This window comes from Neolamprologus multifasciatus, chromosome 5, assembly GCF_963576455.1.
Source record: "Neolamprologus multifasciatus chromosome 5, fNeoMul1.2, whole genome shotgun sequence".
Classification (NCBI taxonomy): domain Eukaryota; kingdom Metazoa; phylum Chordata; class Actinopteri; order Cichliformes; family Cichlidae; genus Neolamprologus; species Neolamprologus multifasciatus.
The window spans coordinates 19486890-19509078 of NC_140443.1; the positions used below are offsets into that span (position 1 = coordinate 19486890).

General features: G+C 39.5%; 2 protein-coding genes across 10 annotated transcripts in view; one reads left to right on the forward strand and one right to left on the reverse strand.

Moving 5' to 3' along the window:
- Nucleotides 1–16199, forward strand: part of cacna1da (calcium channel, voltage-dependent, L type, alpha 1D subunit, a) — a 56899-nt gene extending 40700 nt beyond the window's left edge. For 4 of the 9 annotated variants that reach the window (XM_085158439.1, XM_085158444.1, XM_085158443.1 and 1 more), the window contains 19 exons: nt 1481–1564; nt 5178–5210; nt 6204–6332; nt 6429–6494; nt 6589–6680; nt 6772–6931; nt 7319–7446; nt 7534–7630; nt 7737–7839; nt 8014–8115; nt 9660–9793; nt 11192–11308; nt 11723–12114; nt 13158–13184; nt 13838–13966; nt 14081–14220; nt 15040–15146; nt 15369–15686; nt 15846–16199. In XM_085158439.1, the coding sequence (XP_085014565.1) occupies nt 1481–1564; nt 5178–5210; nt 6204–6332; nt 6429–6494; nt 6589–6680; nt 6772–6931; nt 7319–7446; nt 7534–7630; nt 7737–7839; nt 8014–8115; nt 9660–9793; nt 11192–11308; nt 11723–12114; nt 13158–13184; nt 13838–13966; nt 14081–14220; nt 15040–15146; nt 15369–15686; nt 15846–16151 (2664 nt within the window). In that variant the 3' untranslated portion in view covers nt 16152–16199. The remainder of the gene's footprint in view (nt 1–1480; nt 1565–5177; nt 5211–6203; nt 6333–6428; nt 6495–6588; nt 6681–6771; nt 6932–7318; nt 7447–7533; nt 7631–7736; nt 7840–8013; nt 8116–9659; nt 9794–11191; nt 11309–11722; nt 12115–13157; nt 13185–13837; nt 13967–14080; nt 14221–15039; nt 15147–15368; nt 15687–15845) is intronic. The other 5 variants (XM_085158442.1, XM_085158445.1, XM_085158448.1 and 2 more) reach the window with 3 other exon arrangements.
- Nucleotides 16200–16969: 770 nt separating this feature from the next.
- LOC146518456 (parapinopsin-like) lies at nt 16970–21599 on the reverse strand. Its single transcript, XM_085158474.1, has 4 exons — nt 21091–21599; nt 20651–20979; nt 20003–20245; nt 16970–19340 (listed from the first exon to the last, which is right to left on the reverse strand). Exons 1-4 carry the CDS (start codon nt 21419–21421, stop codon nt 19230–19232), a joined length of 1014 nt encoding a protein of 337 aa, XP_085014600.1. The 5' UTR covers nt 21422–21599; the 3' UTR covers nt 16970–19229.
- Between the last annotated feature and the right edge of the window lie 590 nt (nt 21600–22189).

Sequence of the window (22189 nt, forward strand, 5' to 3'; positions counted from 1 at the left end):
TTTCTTAATGAACCAATATGCAGGTTGATGATTTCATAGAGACAAACCATTTGCACTTAAATTCATGGGTAATCTAGAATCACCAATTAACTTAACCCTAATTACACACTGCAAACCAGCCAGACTGTGGATTTGAACCCAGGCCCTTCTTGCTGTGAGGCAACAGCACTAACCATCACACCACCATGCTGTCAATCTAGGCTTAACAAAACCAGGAAAGCTATGATTACAAGGCTTGATGCAGAATTTTCTGTACGTTTTTGTCCTTGACAGGTTAAACCACAATAAATAGCAATAGCATACACGTGGTGTGGGTGTAGTTGTCTGCCTCTTAAAACTCCAGCGATTTTCCTGCAGTTTGACATCTATCTGTGATCTTGTGAATTTCGTGAGTCCAGGCAACGAACCACTCTTACTAGATTGTATCATGTCATCTCAACAAGAACAAATTAAGTTGCTGAATTTCATGCAGATGCTACATGATTTAATTACGTTCACCATAGAAACATGAAATTATTTAGTGCAAATTACAAGTTTGAATCTTGTACATGTAACAACCACCAAATTTCATTTTTTTTGAGTGTACAAGCTTGCAGAAAATAACATTTCAGTATGACTGTTAAGTAAAGCAACGAGTGGTATCCATCTCTTCAGCATATTTCTAAAACTGCGATTTGTAAAATGTTCAGTTATGTTTATTAAAGAAGCAGCATGTGGACATGTAAATATTTGTTTCCATTTCCCCTTTGGCATGCCTGCCTGCTGACAGCTCTGTGTTGCGAAGAAGGACAGGATGCTAGTAAGAGAAACACGTGTGGGGTGCCGTGCTTCCATTTTTAAGCTAAAAATAATCTTTTTTTTTTCTTTTTACCATTTTTTTAGTCACAGAGTGTTCATGTGTAATTTTATTGTTAGCATGGAATTTGTGCAAATTTAGTGTTCTGCAATCAGTCACAGTCTGTATAATCACGAGCCCTTCAGGTGAAGTAGCTAGCTGGGGTTTCCGTGTGTCCTTAAATGAGCAGTTCGTTGATTTAAATTTCAGTGTGAGAGTAAAGCCTTCTTGTTTTTGTGCTGATATCACATTTGACTCGCCCCACCACACGCTCAACCTCACTCAGGGATATTTTGGGGATGCCTGGAATGTGTTCGACGCCCTGGTTGTGATTGGCAGCATAGTAGACATTGTTCTCAGTGAGATTGATGTAAGTAAGCTCAGCTTGAAGCACCCCGCTGCTCTTTGACTTCTTTCCTTTCAGACCACCTCCATAGCAGGTTTCAGGGGCAGGACTCTGATTTCTGCTGCTTTGTCTAACTTTTTCCTCCTTTCTTTCTCTCTCCAACCCTTCCATTTCATTACAACGACTTCCTTTAAATTTCCACTCTTGTCTGATTCTCTTCCCCTATCCCTTCCCCGTCTTCTTGGTCATCACTTTCATCCCCATCATTTCCCCTTACATGTACCTTCGTGCACTAACAGCACTATTTTGCTGATGCTTGGAACACATTTGATGCCTTAATTGTTGTCGGTAGTGTCGTCGATATCGCTATCACAGAAGTTAACGTAAGTACTACTTCTTTTCTGATTTGTAAGTTGAACTGAAGCCTTATAAGAAAGCCACCTGGCAAGTTTTAGTGTTATTAGCTTAAATTTACTGTGAATCTTATTCAGCTTCCGCTATAAAATATAATAGAAATGTTGAAAATGCATCCCTAATAAAAGAATTTAAAAAGTATGATTTAAAGCTGGCTGTTGGCTTTGTTTGTAAAACTTCAGTTTGATTTTCATGAAGCTTTTCTTTCATGCTAAATTGACCTAACTCAGATCTCTCCTGTTGGAGTTCTGCTTCTGTCTGTGCTGCTGTAACTTTTGTTGCAGTTTTTGACAGGACATCGCAACAAACTTGTTGATGAACGTGTTGATTATTCTGTTTATTCTTGGACATAGCAATGTCAAAACCTCACATTTCTTTGTGAACTGTGGCCAGAATTTGGTCCAGAGCAGGATGGTTTCTGATGTAGTTGTCTAACTCTTACTCTTGTTTATTTTGTTTCCATAGAAACTTGTAGAGGCAAGTATGGCAATGAAAAAATGTTGTTTGTGTGTAACCTTTTGTTGATGACAACTTTATCTTTGGGACCCCTTTGCTATGGACTAACGACAAAGACAAAGAGATTTTTGTAATTTTGCAGTACTTTTAAAAAATTAATATCGAAGCTCAATAAAATAGTAGATGATTCCTTCTCTTTATAGCTTTCCTTTGCTAAAAGAAACATCTAAAATCAAAGACTGGATGTCTGCTTTTGTGCTTCTTTTGCTTTGAGCTTAGCTAGGAAAAAATAGTAAAAGAAAGTTCCAACAAACACCCAAATGTTGCATTTCCAAATAATAACTATGGTGAATATGGTGCTTACTATAGCAGTAGCATACCAAAGGCTTATCACCCAAACTGACCCTCCTCCCCCCTCCTGAGTGCTCTCATGTCTGAGCTGCAGTGCTGTTTTTCTGGAGTAATTTTTCATGTCTTCTTAGTTTGTGTTCCAAAATGTGTGTCTGCATGAGTGCACAAGAAAACATTAACTTTCTTTGAAGCATAAGACACAGTGGTGTGTTTTCAGGTTTTTTATTGTTATGCATGTGTGTTTAATGTGTGTTCAGCGTGTGCTTTAGGTTGTATGTGCGAGTGTATGCAGAGGAGTGTGTTAGTGTGTGTGTGTGTGTTGGAGACATGATGTTTATTTCACATTGTGGTTCTATGACATGCTTTTTCATGGCATTTCTTTCTTATTTGCACTGCATGTAAATGTTCAGATATTCTAGTTTTGCATTTATTCATAACAGGAGATCTGTTATGAGGATGTGTTTTGAGTCAGTAATATTTTTTTTCTACTTGCTTGCTGTGTCAGTCATGACTCGTGTCATTACTCAGATTCTTACCAGAACACTGTGACCTCTCCAAATGCATGCTGGGCTGTCAGACACTCACCTCATCCCCCTAACATCCTTTCCATGTCCCGCCTCTCGCAGATGGCGCTTGGCCACCCGCTCCATTCCCCTCCGGTCAGTTTTTTCCATAGAGCCTTGTGCAGTTTGTCCTTGTTCGCTTGCTACACTCCTTTTTACTTCCAGACAGAATGGCCCTGGTGCTCAGAGCTTGGAAATTCTACACAACATTAAGGGCAATAATGTTGGGAATTAAACCGATGAACCTATGAAGCTCAGTGTGTTTGGGAATTCCTAACAAAAATTTACTTGTGTTTCCTAATGTCACCATTTATTGTCCTTAAAGTTGTGTAGAGGCCACTGTGGCTTCACATGCAGCTGCTGTAATGCATCAATCAGGGAACAGATCAAGTCACAGAGTGACCTAAAAGGAAACTATACTAAAAGTTAGGCCTCAGTTGTAGTGTTCACATCAAAGTAAAAATTCAGGTAAGGTCTGAAAATCTCCCAGGAGTTCAGTAGGCACGAATTTAGTGTGATTTTGTACACTTACAATGATGGTGGTTTAATGCAGCTGAGTCTGAGGTTCTTTGATGATCTTGTGTTTGTGTCTCTGTGAGTGATTGTCTCTGTGTTTTGTTCTGTCTTCCTGTAGTGAGCTCTTAAAGCTCAGAATGGAGCTCATATGTAGCGCAGGTGTGTAGACTCCAGTCAGGTGCATGAACACTCCCGCAGCAACTCTCTACTTTTTCCTTCTTTCTACCTTTCTGCCTTTCTTCTTCTTCTCCCTGTTTCAGTATGGCTCAGTCTCTCTGGTTTTCTTTTCTGTCCCAGTCTTGGTCTCTATTGCTGTTTCCCTCCTCCTCCTGCCTCTTTGTCTGCCTCTCTCTCTCTCTTTTCCCTCTCTGATGTTTATTCATATCCTTCTGCACCGGACTGTGAGAGCGCCCTGCTATGGCAGTTTTGTTGCAGGGCACTACTGACATGCATGAGTTGCTGCATTGCTATGAGTTCACATCATTCAAAGGTCTTGCGTGTGCGTGCAGTGCTTCCCCAGCAACGTGGCAATGCTGAACGCATGCTCCATCGGCGCTGTGGCCAGGATTACCTAAAGAACCTCCTCAGGCTAATTCTATTTTTTTAATCATTTCTGCTCATGCTGCACCTCATAATGACAGTTTGCAAAATATTGACTCAAGCCATATCTGTGTGATTATCTTATGTTGTCAGTGCTGAGCCTTTCTGATATTTTCCACATGGAGCTAAATGCTTTTTTTTTTGCTGTAAAATCACATTATCATGATACAGGCTCAGCCTAACCACCATCACTATGACTGATGTTTCTTTTCTTTTTTTAAAAGTTTTGCATCTGGATTTTGTTTGGGGATAAATGCTCGCTGATTACAGCTGATGATATCAAATGATTTATTTGTCAATTGACATGAATTACAAACAAAAGTTGTGTATGGGTGTGAATCTGTGCGAGCGACTGTGTGTACATAATTGATCATACTCGAGCTCTTTTGGTCAGCAAATTTTCAGTCACTTAAAATGACAAACTATTGGATTGTGAACATCCTACTTGTACTCTCTTGTGTCTATTTGTGCCATAGATAATGCTTCAAGCACACAATATATGATTTTTGTGCAGTCATATGTTGATGTGTACCTGTCTGAATCTGAAGCCTGCAGGGTATATGTCGAGATACAGCAGGACTGTAAGAACAGCACATGATGCTTTTATAGCAACATCGATTCATTGCATTTGTCAGTTAGACGTAACAACTCATTAACATTGTCTAAGAGGATGTCATCATCATTTAGTCCCATCAATAAAAACCATTACACTGGGGGAGTGATAAAGTTGTGTGTCAGTCTTAAATGTTGATTCGTATTTAAGTAATTTTATGTTGTATGTCAGTCAACCCCACATAGAAATGTTAAGTAATGTGAACTTGTTGTTTGGCGGTCTTTTAAAGTGTTAAGATAAGATTTAATGGTAAATACATGTGTGTCTTTGTCACAGTGAAACTATAAGACAGTTTGTCCTCTCAGTGAGAAGAGTAGTGACTGTGTTCTGTCTGCGTCTTTGCTGACGTGTGCTGGTGTCATGTGATATTAAAAACAAAACAAAACAAAAATTATCAATTGTGTTGTTCCACGTTTTTGGCCCACTGTGTGTTAGACCTGCGGCCTCTGTACAAGTCATTAATACAGGTCTTTGATTTTAAAGCCAACGGAGACTCCTCAGTTGGATGAGATGGGGGTAAGATGCTCCACCCCCCACCCCTTTAACTCTGTCAGGGCCATGCCATGTTTGGATTTGCATTTCTCTGTTTGGTCTTCTGTTGTCAGTTACACTTTCTATGATCTGTTGCTTATTTCAAGTCCATGTTATGTACTATTACGTTTTCACGTTCAGGTTTCCTTTCTCGTTATATTTCTTTTCTTTTTTTCCTCATGTTGCTTTTGTTAGCTCCTTCGCATAAATCCTCAAAACATTTGCTTTTAATTTTTCCTTTTGTTTGGAGTTATTTCGAAGGAGAGTGTGTCTCTCAAACGTGACGTTTGTATCCTGTTAGGTGGGAGCGGTTTTTAAGCCGCTCTTCACGTTTGTATTGTTGACACTGCTACATGGTCTCTGCCACCATTCTTGGGTGGGGTAGTGACCCATGGATGACCCCTGGGATCAGGTCACCCAGCTCTGACCTGTGAACCTCCTGGCCGACCCGTTCGGGTTGGTCCCACTGTGACTCCGCATGCAGTGACTCTGGACTGAGGGTGCCATGCTTGTGCAGATGTGTCCTGTCAAGTATGGCAAGGTTTTCTCCAGCATGCTTGCCTCCTTGCTTCCTTCCCTGTAGGTCTTTACAGTGACAGGGAACCTGACAGTGCTTTATACACAGGCAGAAACAGACACATATCAGCTGCCGCAGACTGCCTAAAAGACTTCTCTAGATTGTGTTTTTTGAAGTCTTTACATTTGTTTTTGAGAGCTGCAATCCTATCCGAAAGGCATAGCGGTCAAACCAGAAAATCTCTGCTCAAATAAAAGCAAAACTCAGCTTTGATTTAAAGATACAGTTTCAGTTTTTCACTATGAAAAGATGCAGTGCTGCTTTCTCAGCCCATATGTAGCTGGTACAGACGTCTTGGATAAGACTTCATCATCCCATAAAGCACAGCCGGGTGCTCTGTGTTCACTATAAACGTGCTCTGTTGCTCTTCTGCTGCATAACACTGAACGTTTCCTCCACAGAACACAGAGGACAGCGCTCGAATCTCCATCACTTTTTTTCGTCTGTTTCGAGTCATGCGGCTGGTCAAACTTCTCAGCAGAGGAGAGGGTATTCGCACCCTGCTTTGGACTTTTATTAAATCCTTTCAGGTGAGATGCAGCGCAAATGTTTAATCAATGTCTAAGGGAAAAATGGAATTTGCTCATAATAATCTTTTTCTACTTTTCCCCTGTTTTTGTCTTAAGGCTCTGCCATATGTTGCTCTTCTGATAGCCATGCTGTTCTTCATCTACGCTGTCATTGGCATGCAGGTTGGTAAACTGGACAGAAAATACTTTTTCCACTGATTTTTAACCACAACAGTAAGAGTGCAGTTGTATTCATTTGGCAATGTTTCTCTAACAGGTGTTTGGAAAGATTGCAATGGTTGATGGCACTCACATTAACAGAAACAACAACTTCCAGACCTTCCCACAGGCCGTGCTGCTTCTCTTCAGGTCTGTGGATAACTGATGTCAGGCCATCAGGAAAATCAAATTTGTTTTCTAGGTGATTAATTTGTGTGTGCCATGCCTGCGTTTTCTCCAGGTGTGCCACAGGTGAAGCGTGGCAAGAGATCATGTTGGCCTGTATGCCAGGGAAACTGTGCGACCCAGAGTCTGACTACAACCCCGGGGAGGAGATGACGTGTGGCAGTGGATTTGCAATAGTTTACTTCATCACTTTCTACATGCTCTGTGCTTTCTTGGTACACAGATATGAAACTATGTTTATCTTAGGATTCATTTCTTATCAGTTATACTTGCGTGGTGTGTATTGCACTACCTTATCATTTGCAGTATCACTAGTGGGAGTTCTGCTTCCTAAAGATATCAGTTTTCACATTTGCTCATCATTTTGATCATTCTTACACCTAGAGCTAATATGAAATGGGGCAAAAATGAATAATCCTTAAAATCATCTTAACATAAAACAACAGGTCCAAGTTATGTGCATCATAGCACAATAGTGTCATAAAAAAATGTCCTTTCTATAAAATAGCATGTGTTCCTAGAACCCTATGTATACTGTATGTCTGTTATTTTGAAAAAATACTTTGTAAATATATTAAGACCTTTTTCTGTTATTTTCGTAGATTATTAATTTGTTTGTGGCCGTCATTATGGACAACTTTGACTATCTCACACGTGATTGGTCCATTCTTGGTCCTCACCACCTTGATGAATTCAAAAGAATTTGGTCAGAGTATGACCCTGAGGCAAAGTATGTGCTTTATTCCTCATCTGAATATTCATGCTCATGTTCATTTTTTGACTATGTCATTCATTTCTATGTATTTTTCTCATATAGAGGCAGAATTAAACATCTGGATGTTGTAACCCTTCTTCGTCGCATCCAGCCTCCTCTGGGTTTCGGCAAGCTGTGTCCTCACAGAGTGGCTTGCAAGGTCTCCTCTCCTCTCCCCTCCTCTCCCCTCCTCTCCTGTCATTTTGATTAATAATTTCAGGTAGAAATGACAATAACAGTATTAAAGGCTTGTTCTCTTCTTTCAGAGGCTGGTAGCCATGAACATGCCTCTGAACAGTGATGGTACTGTTATGTTTAATGCCACTTTGTTTGCACTGGTGCGGACAGCCCTAAAGATAAAAACAGAAGGTATAAATCAAACATGAATGACATTTCATTAAATTGCTGCTAAGAGAACAAAGAAAAATATTCCCCCAAAATCCAGCTCATGCACACACTGCGTTAATTGTTCTCAACTTCAGTTTAAATGGCTGTAAAGTGGAGGGCTGGGTTCTCAGGGATGCTTGTTTCCCTGTGGTGCAGGTAATCTAGAGCAGGCCAACGAAGAGCTGCGAGCTGTCATCAAGAAAATTTGGAAGAGAACCAGCATGAAGCTGCTGGATCAAGTGGTGCCTCCTGCTGGTGGTTAGTGGAATTAACATCACAGACACCTTCATGTCCTTCTGTTTGACACACAAATCAGCCTAAAGCAGCCTGCAGAAAACACACACACACAAACCATATGCTTCCATGCTGTTCACATATAATTACTCCAAACAGGTATTTTGTAACCAAGTCCTTAAATAAAACCCAACACTCACGCTCACACTGAGACAGTATCACATATAAATAAGGCTATATTGTGCTGTTTCTGCTTTGTTCATCTTCTCCCTGTTGTCCCCTCAGCATTATGTCTTTTTTAGTCTGTGTGTATTCAGTACACACTGCTCCCTCCCGCCTGCCCTGGATGCTGATGGAGGCCACTGACTATCTGCTGGGCTTTGGGCTTGCATGGCCTTATAGACCACTGTGCAAGAGCATGCTTCGTCTTTCTCTCTAACATCTGTCTTTCCTTCTTTATCTGTTTCTTCTCTCTACTCTCTCTCTTCTGTCTTTTTTTTTTTTTTTTTTTACTGCCTGAGCTTTTTTCTTCTCATACTTTTGTATCTCTGTGTCCAAAACTTTGAAAACACTTCAGAATATTCTGAAGCAGTTCTGTTTTAGGGTGGTGGCATGGAACTAGTGTTGCCTCTCTCTCTGATCTCTGTCCCCAGCGTGCTTGTTCAAAGTGATTCAGACCCCTGCTTCAGAATGATTCTCACACACTCGTACATGCTTTTTAAATTCAAAAAATGGCAGAATATACATGCAAGAACACAAGCTTTGAGTACAGTATTTAGAAAAAAAGCATACATAATATTATGTAGGGGCATACATGAGCACAAGCATATGAAATTACACACGGACATGTATGATGCATACTGTAGTTTTGCTTGCTTGCATGTGCTAAAGCAGTTAAAAAACATTCAATAGCATCCTTTGACATTCAAGAAAGATTTAGAAAAAAAAAATTAAGAAAAATTTGAAGAAATTAATCAAGTGGCCTAAATGGAAAAATAGTTTTTGATACACATTTAAAAATTGAAAAGCCTTTCTGTTTTCCTGTCATGATTAACTGAACAGAATTAAAATTGTTCATTAATTTCCAATGAGCTCTGATGCTCTTGTTGATCTTCTCTTGAAGAAGAAAAGACTTTCTCCAGAGCAATAGTAATCATTTAAAGTTTTATGAGTCCTTTTAATGTTGCAGGTGTTTGAACACAAATTCCTCCAATTAAATCATCCACAAGTCAGACATACTTACATACATGTAATCTCACAGAAATACACACATGAAGTCGTGTTGGGATATGTTCATTCTCTGTCCTTTCTGATACACAGCAAATGATCCTATTTGGTACATAATGAGGTAAAGTATATACACCATCAAAATGGATTTATAACATTTGGTTAGAAATCATTTGGTTGGTGGAGGTTAAAAAGTGCCTCGCTATTCTTAAGTTCTAAGGTGGTGAACCCCTCCCCTCCCCCCCACCCATAGACGAGGGAAGAGAAGAGTCTTTCCCTCTCTCTCCCAGGGTACTGTGTGTTGCTGACATAGGAAGCATTTGTGTGGTCTGTTCACTCAGATGATGAGGTAACCGTGGGGAAGTTCTATGCCACCTTCCTGATACAGGACTACTTTAGGAAATTCAAGAAACGTAAAGAGGAAGGCCTGGTGGGTGCACACCCTTCCCAGAACAACACAGCCATTGCTTTACAGGTGAGTCTTACGACACTCAAGTGTTTTTCTGACAACGTGAGACAGGCTGTCGAGACCTTTGTTAAAATGGATGAATGAATGAACTTTGTTAAATCTGATATACATCTCTGTGCATTTCATTCAAAACTCATCAAGAGTGCTGATGTTATGGTTTGTGATCCAGCAGGACGTTCATGATCTTGGTGTACAGTATGATTCTGTGATTTATGTTTCTCTTGTGCGAATTTAGTACTTGTGTCTTCTGTGTCTTAAAAAAATAGCTAGATGTTGATGTTAAGTGCACATCACTGTCTTCAGCCACCATTGCATGTATTTTCTGTGCATCACAGTCCACGACTCATGAATTTCACATGCAAAGCTTGTTGCAGTTTCTGTTACCTTATATCGTATGATATATGGCGTCAGTATAGTCCCATATATCACTGTCAGACAAAAACATGACCAACTAGTTTCTTTATATTTAACTTTTTCTATGTATTCTGCTATTATATAGATCTATAAAGAAAAGAGTGAGAAGAAAATTATATTTTTACATTATTTACATTTTGTTATTTTTTTTCATCCAAGTACTTTCCAACTAGGGGAAAATATTTCAGAGGGAAAAAAGGGACTGAAAGGGCTACAAAACAAAATCAGCAAAAGTAAAAGCGAAATATACGAATAAATACTTTTTTGGAGTAATGTTAAGTATTTTGGAAGTGTAAAAGTAAAGTAGCGCAGTAATGAGTACATACAAAAATGATTTAATTTAAAGAAAAAACTTAAAAATGGGAAGGTAAGTTAATAGCAGAATAAATATGAAGATAAATAAATATTAAAGTAAAACAAATCCATTATATAATTACATGCAATGCTTTCACCTGAAATGTAAATTGCTCTCTTTTTCCAAATTAATAAGATGGTTAAGAAATTGGAATCCAGTCATTTTAGGCACCACACAGTCAACATAATCTCCCGTTCTTGGTGATAGGAAGGCAACTGCAGCAATCAGTTTTATTTGACAAATTGCAATCATTGCAATGAAAATTGAATACTAAACACAACATATGGGTGATTGAACATACATTTTTCTATAATTAACTCAAGAAATAGCCATGAATCACATTTTTTTATTCATATTAAATTACTTCCTGCAGTACTCAAAGTATTCCCAGTATGTGACAGAAGCATATCTGGAATCTACCGAAGGCTACATTCAGGAGAGCACATCTGCCTGTCTCTGTGTTCTCATCTCTCACAGTCTGAAAGTACTGTAAGTGTCAGGTGTTGTACAGCACAGGTGCGTGTATGTTCAGTATGTGTGGTGGTTGTGCCTGTATGATGTCAGAGTTCGCACTGTGAGTTTTAAGATGAAGGTCACAACCATAGCTCTTAGCCTTGTTGTTGTCATGGTTCCAGGCTGGCCTTCGTACGCTGCATGATATTGGGCCTGAAATTCGCCGAGCGATATCATGTGATCTGCAGGATGACGAACTAATAGACTTTATTCCAGAGGAAGACGAGGAAATTTATAGGGTAACTGATTCAAATTTACACAAAGGGAAATGTTTGTGCTTGTAAATAATAATTCTTGTTCATGGAAAAGTACGTATGAAAAAGCTAGCTGTAGATGGAAATGGAGTAGGAAGCATTTAGCAGCTAAATCTGTAGCAGAAGCACTGGCTTCAGATTTTATATCTGCAATATGTAAGTTTTTTTTCTTCTTCTAATGAGTTCATTTTCCTTTATTATGTTTCTTCTCCATTTCAGTTCCAACAATCTAAACAGTGTTTTGTTTTGCTCGCACATCATGCCATGTACCAGCTTCCTAACTTACTTTTGCACATATATTTTTCTTAAACAATATCAGCCCTCAGACTTAACATCAATAGCATTTGTCTTGTAAGAAGGAGAAATGCTGGTGGTTTTACTGTGAGTGTTCCTTCACAGCGTAATGGTGGACTCTTTGGTAACCATCTCATGAATGGTGGTCATCGGCGATCCAATGGGCATCAGACCAATGCCACTCAGCGCCCTCTGCAAGTGCAGCCTCCACCTCACTACGCCCACATGGAGCAGCCAGTAGGACGCCTGTCTAGAGCCAATGCAATGTCCCATCCCAACCACCACCATCACCACCACCACCATCATCACCACCGCCACCACAACTCCTACGGAAAGTCTCCCAAATCTACCAACATAAACCTCAACAATGCCAACGTGTCCAGTCTGCCCAACGGAGGACACCATCGCTACTACGAACACGCACCTCCCAATGGCTATCCAGGTCTACGCAGCTCCTATTATGATTACGACAAGCCACGGACACCCCAGGGTCAAAGGTATCCACACAGTGATCATTATGTCATGTTGCAGAATTAGATCAAACAATATAGAGTGAAAGTGGATTTATATAAATTGATATAAACCTGAAGCGCCATTCACACCCTGTTGTTGTACCCTCTGTCTCTGGCACATTTTATTTGGCGGTGTGTACTTACTCCCATTACGCGTCAAATGTTGCAATTACATGTGGACTAAACATGTAAAATATTACGTCACATCAAGACGTGCTCAACATGGACTGTTGCAGCAGGAATTTCAATACTGTCTGAACTATTCTCATCTGTAAGAAAATCTTTGTAGAAAAGTCAGATACCACCTTTGTATGAATGTAATTACAAGTGTATGTTACAATGAATTTGATAATGATGAAAGAACATATGGCACTAACACATATTAAGAGCTGTCCTTGTCTTCATTTCTGCCCAGTGATAGTCATGAAGAGACTTCTTATGGTGTATACACATAAGAGGATTTATTTTTAAAAACATCACTGTGGTTATTCACTGTGTGAGTGCTTGCTGTTGTCAGACATCGGTGGACAATACTGCTACAAAAGTGTTTTTCCACAGGCAGATTCTTATCACACTTTTCCATTACATTAGCCTCTACTGGAAACTTCATTCCACCATGCATCATAAGCCTACTCTTGTACTGACACTTAATTTGTGACCAGTAGCACATTTTTCTTCTGATTTCCCATCTTCTGTTTAAACTACATTCTCCAGTATTGGGCCTGTTTTTCCTTAGTGCCCAAGAAGTTTGGGGGACAATTTTATTGCTTCCTCTTTATGAAAAAGAAATGATTCTCAGATTGTTTCTTATCTTAAAGATAGATAATGGAATTGTCAACCGACAGTGGAGTCATCGCCGTCACTCTCTGTTCTCCTCGTACATATATATGAGAATGCTGTATATGCTTCATATACTGTATGATATATATGTCACACTTTCATCACCCAGTTTCCTGTGTTCTCTCCTTCTCCCTTTCTCCTTCCTAACTAAATTCTTTTCTTGACCATCCCTGTGCTTTCTTGGACAGAAGGCGCTACTATGAGACCTATGTTAGGTATGTTGTTTTTCTAGGTTTGGTTCCAGCAATGTGTCTCAACAGCAAAAGAAGGACTTTTGTTTTATTTTGACTTGGTTTTGGAAATTGTTGCATCCTTGCTAAGTCAGTGTTTCACATTACATGCTGGCCAGTCATTTTGCTTTCCTAGTTGTTATGGCACAGTTGTGTTTATGCATTGTTGGATAAATAATAGAGAAATGAATGTGAGTGGCCAGCATTGTGCTGAGAGCAGCCCTGCTTAATGCATGTGTAAAAGTGATGCGCTTGCTTTAAAGGACTACCCAGATGCTTGAAGACAGGGGAGTGTATGAGAATGTTTGAAATGAAGTGATTGAAAATCACTACTTGTGTCCACTTCTTCTGTTTAGTGCACATTTCCCGCAACACTGCACATAGTTAACGTCATGACTTACTAGAAAGAGATGTGTTTTAATTAAAGTAGTGAATGTCAAAGTGGATGAGGTGTTTACATGGCAGAGATAACCCAGGACTTCTGTTTGTCTTGGTTTGGCTGTAAAAGGGTGGTCTCTTGAATTGCTGCCCCCTGTAGGCTTGTGTCTGCATGGCAGTGCATGGCAGTATACCAGTAACCCCCATAACGACAGTAACAGTGTGCACGCTCTAACCCCTCTGCCCTGGCTCTTTCACAGGTCCCACAGAGGGGATGGTCGCCATCCCACCATCCGAAGGGAGGAGGAGTTTGATGAAGACCATTTCTCCGGGGAGTATTACAGCGGGGAGGAGTTTTATGAAGATGACAGTATGCTGTCAGGGGACAGGTAACAGTCTTTTCACAGTTTTGCAGTTTGCAATTGCAATTTCATTCTGACTTGGCTAGAAATTTATTCCAAAGGTGTTTTGGATAATGGATCCCATAATGTAATGTTCACCAGGTATCAGAACAGCGACACGGAGTATGAGACTCCCAAAGGCTACCATCATCCTGACAGTTACTACGATGATGATGAGCAGCCTCTCTACCGCGACTCACGGAGGTCACCAAAGAGAAGATTGCTTCCTGCAACACCTCAAGGTATATTATGACCATCATTTATATATAAAAGATAGACATGGCTTTCTTCTCTGAAAGTGGAGGCTGATATTTGAATGCATTCTTTCTAATGGCCAGTAGGGGGCAAAAAGGAGTCAATTAGAAAAATAAGCATTATGCTCAAAAAAATCTTTCTCAATCAGTCTATACTCTCAGTAATGACTTTATTTAACACAGCCTGATGTTCATTTAGTCAGTTATGGTTTGATATAGAGTAAGCAGACAGGAAAGAAGGGTATGCTTTAGGGTATTCTTATTGTGTGATTGTTGCTACAGTAATAGTGTCCTTGGTTTTTGGTCAGATCCTTCCCTTTCATGTGGGCTCTGGTTCCAAAAAAGTAAGGTGGCTAAAATGTTAAAATTGTTCATCCTATAAAAACAGCCTGTGATTGTCGTCCTACTTGATCTGGTGCCATGTGTCAATGTTAAATATTGTAGAAAGCTTTTACGTGAGGTACACCCCTCTTTGCTTTTCATTTCTTCATAGCTTATTATTACATTGTATATTAGTACATTGATCAGAGCAAAAATTTTCTGAATATCTAAAATTACTAAAGTGGCAAATGTTAATCATTTATCCAGTTAAGGTGATTTTAATAGATGAGCAACATAAAATAGCTGTGTGGGGTTTTTTTGTGTGCTTGTGGACAAACCTCACAAAGCTATAGTTTTCTTTTAACGGTTGTATATGTACACAAACTTTGCTTTTTGTTCGTTTTATTGTATTGTATTACTCGTATGTTTGAATTTCTCTCATTGTTTCTAAGTTAATGCTCACTGCTCTACTCGGGATTAATTCAGGTCATAGAAGGCCATCCTTCAACTTTGAGTGTCTGCGCAGACAAAGTAGCCATGATGAGCTTCCACATCAGCGTACTGCTCTACCACTGCACCTTATGCAGCACCAGGTAACACAGACATTCTTTAAGTTACATTTTTGGCCTTGGGTGGAGTGACATTTGTTAGTAAGTTGCAGATTGCATCAGCTTTCTTAAATTAATTGCTAAATATCACAGAAAACTGTTGAATCGAGATACTACACAGCTATGAAATAGCAGCAAACAAAGTTTAACTATACTTCAAGTCACTTTTGTGTTCCACCGTCAAAATCCTTCTTCTTCACCCATCAGGTTATGGCCGTAGCAGGGCTGGACTCTAGCAGAGCCCATCGCCTCTCCCCAACCCGCTCCACCCGTTCTTGGGCCACACCCCCTGCCACACCGGCCAGTAAAGACCAGTCACCATACTACACCCCTCTCATACGTGTGGAACACCCACACAGGGAGAGTGTTGTTGGTAGCCAAGTGTCTGTGCGCAAGAGCTCCTGGTACACAGACGATCCCGAGTTCTCCCAGAGAACGTACTCACCTGTGCACCTGCAGGTTCCTCCGGAGTACCATAACCAGTACCACCAGAAAAGAGGCAGCGCAACAAGCCTTGTGGAAGCGGTGAGTTTAAGGCTTTTTGGTGGAATAGTTACTGGAAATTTTGCATGAGCTGGGCTTTGATCTCACAAGCACATTTTCAGATTTATTGTGTCATCTGAACAAAACACAAAACACAGTCCTAAAAAACTGAGATATTTTTCTTCAAATTCCTCCGAACAGGTTTTGATATCAGAAGGACTTGGGAGATATGCCAAGGATCCCAAGTTTGTCGCTGCCACAAAGCACGAGATAGCAGATGCATGTGAGATGACGATAGATGAGATGGAGAGTGCAGCCAGCCACCTGCTGAATGGAGGAATGTCCCCGGGTATCAATGGGGTAAATGTGTTTCCCCTTCTGACTCCAAGGGATTATGAACTGCCGGACACCGCAGCCAGCTACAGCGATGAAGAGCCAGAGACAGAACCCAGAGGTCCTTACGAGGAGGACCTGGCAGACGAGATGATCTGCATCACAACTTTATAGCAGAGGCTGGAGGATTCTGCACATTAGGACCCTTATAGATTTGCGAAAATTTAAAAGAAATGCATCTGTTGGCTCTGACCCAAAGAAGTGCCTTTAAAGTGAAGAGAAAAGGCATAGGGATGAGAGACACACAAGTCCTGTTCGTTTAATTGTTCTCCACCTGCCAGCCGTGGAGGTCACAGCACAGAGCCAGTTACCATTCCTGTTGAGCACAGAGGGACAGACTGGATCTTCCTTCCAAAGGCTTTGACCTGATGGTAATATACAGGTTCTGCCTGCAGCCAGTCAAAGACAATAACGCTGATGCCAGTGAAAGAGATGGACCAACTGGCAAAGGTGTGAGATGCTCTAGAGGGTGGGTCTCTAAGGGTGATGACAATCAGATGTTCGATGTCATTACCTCAGTCACTTTTTTAAGGTTTGGCATATCATGCAAGTTTTCAATGCAAGCATAGAAAGGCATATCTCCTCACATAGTTTTTAGAATAACTCGACCCCTTCGTCGTTAGCGCAGATCGTTTAAAGATCGCTAGAGCTGAGTGAAATAGTGAGATAGAGAGCTGAGTTGCACCAGATTATGCAGGAACTAACAGTCCTACTTATAGCATCATTCAACTTGAGATATGTACTTTTCAAGCAACTAAAGCATTTGTGATAAATGCACTAGCAGGCAGGTTATTTTAACACTTTAGAATAGCCTGATTAATATTTCATAGTTGATATGCTGTAAATTGTATTATATAACAAAAGAAACTTTGTAAAGAGATATTCTATATTTTGTAATTATGTATCATTTAAAAGATCAGCAATATGGACCCTTGTGACTCATGTTATACTATAAAAGCAGACTTGCATTATTTTATTAGGTAAACTGTTCAGATATTTATTTGCATTTTTTTTTTTTTTTTTTGCCAATATGCACCTTTTATTTTGCCTATGACGACAGCATTCTTTAGAGGTTCTGCTTATGTGGCGACAGTACCGCACAAGATATGCTTTGTTTTCTTAGCATAAGAGTACACTTGTTACTTCATCAAACCGACAATGGAGCATTTTTAGAAGGCAAGCCTCAAAGATCCAGTGCTGAAATTTCTCACAGATGTGACGAACACATTTGTTTGGATATTTTGTGCACAGTATTTTAAAATGCATAGTGCATTAACAATGCTGCTTTTTTTAGTTGGCTTCGGAGTCAAACCTAGGTTTTTGTCAGCCCCTACTGAAATGCCTTTTTGCTGCTGAAAGAACGAAAACTGATAGATGGTAATAACAGGGATAAATGAACACTTTCAAAGCTCATGCTGGGAATTTCACTCTTTGTTGGTCATGGCAGGGTTTCGTTAGACCTTTGTACCGAATTTTAGCTATCACATCTTAGCCTTCGTGCTGTATGTGGAGAGGGCTTAGGTGGCAGAAGACACATGCACACATCCAAGGGCCGAAAACAACCCCAACATGTGTTCTAGGTGAAAGTACTGAGGGTGTCCTGGTGTCAGGATGCTGCAGAGAGGCAAAGCAATACTAACCCCCACACCCCCAACCTTTCTTTCTCAGCCTCCCTGGTTCCTGCGTATAGTATACCTCGTTAGGCATTGGTGAAGACATATCATTGTCACAGCTTATCTGTTTGTCCCAGTATCCCACAGTGGATTCGTTGAGATTAACTAGGGCTGAACGTGGATTTTAGTGTGACTGTATGAAAATGAATGGCAAACCCCACGCTGGGTACGTTAAAATAAAGGAGTAGCTGGAGCCCACAAGTTTAAAAACACAAGGCAACAAAATATCTTTTAATCATTCATCATCCGTTTTTCTCTCGCATAAAGATACTGGACTAAATAAATTGAAGTGGGCTATTTCAGGCGTTACCATAGAGCGTTTAAGGGTTAATGTGACCTGTTGTTGTAGGCGAGTGCATACTGTACTCTAATTCAACCGAATACTGTCATGAAAATGTAGGTTTTCCATTTTGTGTGCACATTGAAAGGGCTCTTTGAATTGTTTGTGAGTAAAAAAAAAGTGTTGTAGTCCTTTTGTTGATAACTCATAAAAAGGACCAATGCACATAAAAGGCACATTGTACTATTCGTAGCAATTACAGTACTGATGAACTGAAGATATGCATTATTTTGTAAACACTTTTAAAAGTTGTGTTAAACTAAAGATTAAAAGAACTTACTTTTACCTCATGTCAGGGATTCCTGAAAAAAGAAAAAAAGAATATAATGATTTGGTTCAGTCTACCAATGGTATTTAAATATTAGCACATAGCTGTTTGTCTTTGCACAAGTAACTGTATAGTGCTTTTTGTTTCTCCTTTTTCTAAACAGATTTGTGTATTAAGGTGAGACAATTTTGTACTTTTTGTGACTGTGTATGGTTTAGTGGAATCTATATTTGTCATTTACACCTCACCTCATAATGCTGGGAATGAAAGAGTATTAAAAACATTTTTCAAGGTGCACTGTTCCTCTGTTTTGCAGGTAGGAGAAAAAATAAAATAAAACGATCAAGTACCAGTTTACAGAGAAACACATGTTGATTTGAACATTTCTATTAGTTTTCTTCATCTTGTTATGATTATAATTACTATTACTACTATTAATGTTCAGAAAGCTGTATTAAAATAGAAGATAATGTAATATATGTACAATATGGAAAGACCCATGGTAATGTTCTCTACTTGAAAGTCTTGATATCTGCTCCTTAATGTTTTTATTGAGTAAACATCTTTTCTCTTAGTAGCAAATGCTTTACTATAACCCTCTAGGTTTTGTATCAATACATTTTTTGTATTTTTTTTTTCTATTTTATTTTGGCCTTGATTTTCTTTGAATCGACACTGATATTTTATTTTCTATTGATCATCATTGAATAAACTTATGCTGAAATGCTGTTCTAATCTCTTTGCATTCTACACTTTTTAGCAGACAGACAGTTGCTGTGAGTGTCGCCTCGCAAATAAAAACAAATAATTCAAACGCATAACTTCGCTGACATTTGTGTAATGTGACAGAAGATGTCTGCAAAATGAATTTTTACAAGCATGTTTCAGGGTAGCTGTTGCATTTGCACATTTCAGGAAGGAGACACTTTGTTTATCTCCACAGTTGTTGTCGCCTCCGATGCCTCATCATCCTCCCGTGGCTCTTTCCCGCACATCAGGAAGGGTACAGCGTATTTACGGAACTAAAGGAAACATATATCGCAGTCTATTATTGTAAGTCAATGATAACATTTCTGATTTATCAGCATATACAGTAGAAACTACGTACATTAAATAAGCTTTTAGATTATAGGTTATATCATATACAACAAAACAAACACTCTAACAGTGATATTAAAGTGTGACAAAATAAAAATAACTTTCAAAATGTAACTCATTGCCAACCCTACACATATGCTTTAGAAAGAGAGTATAAACATGTAATAAGGCTTTTGTAAGCAGAGAAATATACAGTTAAGAAAAACATACATGTCTGTAACTACAACCCCTCCTGTGTGTCTATTGTTTAACGAAAATATATTTTACTGGCTTTATGGGAGAATTGATCATATGTGAAGGTAACTGTAAAATTAAAAACAAACAAAAATAGACTAGTTTTAAACTGAGGTGAAATGATTTATTTACTGTAGACAAATTTAAAATTTTCTCATTAAAACTGGAATATTCAATGTAAAATATATCTAATCTGTAAGTTATATAATACCAACAGAAACAGTGTTGTATTTATTCCTGTATTTCCTGAATAGCTGTGTAATACATTTTATCCCCACTGGGTGGTGGTGATGTGTTGATTCACTAGTTCCCCTCAATGTGTTTACCATATTTGGTTGAAAACAATTATTACCTGCTTATTGAGGTAGATATAGATGATGGGATTGTACACAGTGCTGCTCTTGGCCAGATAAACAGGCACTGTGCCCACCAGAGGATGAATCTTCACATCTGGGTTGTACACCACAAGCATGGCCAGGGTGGCATACGGCATCCAGCTGATCAGAAATGTCAGGACCATCAGGATCACCATAGATGCCACCTTCATCTCCCCTTTAGCCACTGCGCCACCTTCCACACAAGCCATCTTTGATACCTGTAAAATGGTGTGTTACTGATAGAGAGGAAACATCTCTGCAGTAAGAGTCAAGACTGAACTGGAAAGTGACAAGAAGCCCCAGCAAGACACTAAACACTTTACTGAACAGGATTAGAACTGATTTAACCTTTAAAAAAACAGAAAAATAAAACACTGTATCATAAAGTTTACACACTTCTTGTCAATAAAGACAATATTGTCTTTATTGTGAATAGTATGTGTAGCTTAAAGCTGTCAGTTAAATATGATAAATTTAAAAATAAGAGATTTTACTAGTGATCAGAGTTATAATGTAAATTCAAACACATACTTCCATTTCGCTACAAATCCCGCAGATGACTTTAACACCATAACTTAAAAGTATGCGTGTTATTTTTTCAACGATGATCTATAATAGCTCACCTGGTGTAATGTCCACATTAGCTTGGTGTAGGATACCAGGATAGTGGCAAAAGGAACAGCAAAGCACACCGCAAAGTAAGCCACGATGTAGGAGACATTTTGAGGGTCTCTGTTGTGCCAGTCTGGCGCACAGGATGTCCCAACACACTCCAACTCATACCTTCCCCATCCAAACAACGGAGGCAGGTTCCATGTCAAGGACCACAGCCAAGATAATATAACACCTCCAACTGCATGCTTCTTTTGGAAGGTAATTTGTCCCAGTGGCTTACACACCACAAACATCCTCTCCACTGCGATCAGAGCAACGGTGCACAGAGATGTGATACCTAAAATAAATAAATAAGTAAATTAAATAAAATTTGAATTTTCACAGACGCTAGTGGAGGTGAAAGTACTTTTAATGACACTGTACTCTATGTGGTCTTCTTTGAACTTACCAAACAAGGACACAGCAAAACCTTCCATCACACAGCCTGTTCTGCCCAGGGAAAAGTACCCTTGGGCATTGTTGACCACAGAAAGCACTCCTCCGGTCATGGCTGTGCCCAGATCAGCCACAGCCATGTTCATTAGAGCATAGTTGAGCGGCTGCCTCAGCTGCTTGTACATGAGGGACACAATAATCACTGTAGCGTTGAGGATGATGGCCGGACCAGTAAAAATGGCCATAATGATGGACAGAATGATGAAGCCAGCCCGTGGAAGAGAGGGTTCCCCCTGTGGACCCAGGTAAAAAGAAGCATTTTGCAAAGATCCAGAGTGCTGCATGGATGCAAAACTATATTTAAAAAAGTGGTATGGTCGTCTTTTCTTCCCTGGAGGTGCTCAGAGTTCAATATCTCACTACTCGAGTGTGACAGTGGAGATTAGACGACTCGAGTCTAAGAATAAATCCTCCAGATCTGGACTTACCAAAGAGTAATTCCTCCAAAATGATGGTCCTTGATCCCCCACCCTTTTCTTAATTGTAAAAGGATTTAAACAGGCAGTGCTTGTTGCTGGGCTCAAACCACTGAGCAAGTACAGAAGAAAAACAAGACAATACAACAAAAATAAAAATACAATAATATTATATTATTTGTGACTGTTCCCCCTCACAGAGGACAGCTAAATCAGACTGCTGATTTAGTTGTCTGTGAAATGCTTAGAGAGAGGTGTTTCACAACATGTTCTAACTACTGTAATTAAGACTGCGTGCCCCAAAAAGTTGATTCTGTTCATCTAGATGTTGCGTTTTCTGTGGGAGAAACATTTTCTCACTCATCTTAGTGACTTCTTTTGTAGGTTTCCCCACCCTCATAAACAGAACATTTGCTGAGTTTAAACTGCAAGTGAGACATTGATTAGTGATTGACATAAATCCAGAATTATGATCATTATGACACAATGAGATGAGGACATATATATATTTAAAAAAATCAAACTGTAACTTTTTCAAATATGCATCTTTTAGTGGTACTGCTCTGTATAGAAAAAGCATAGGCATAATTAAACTCTCTAAGTTGCTAATTTTGAACACAGCAGCGTAACAAACAT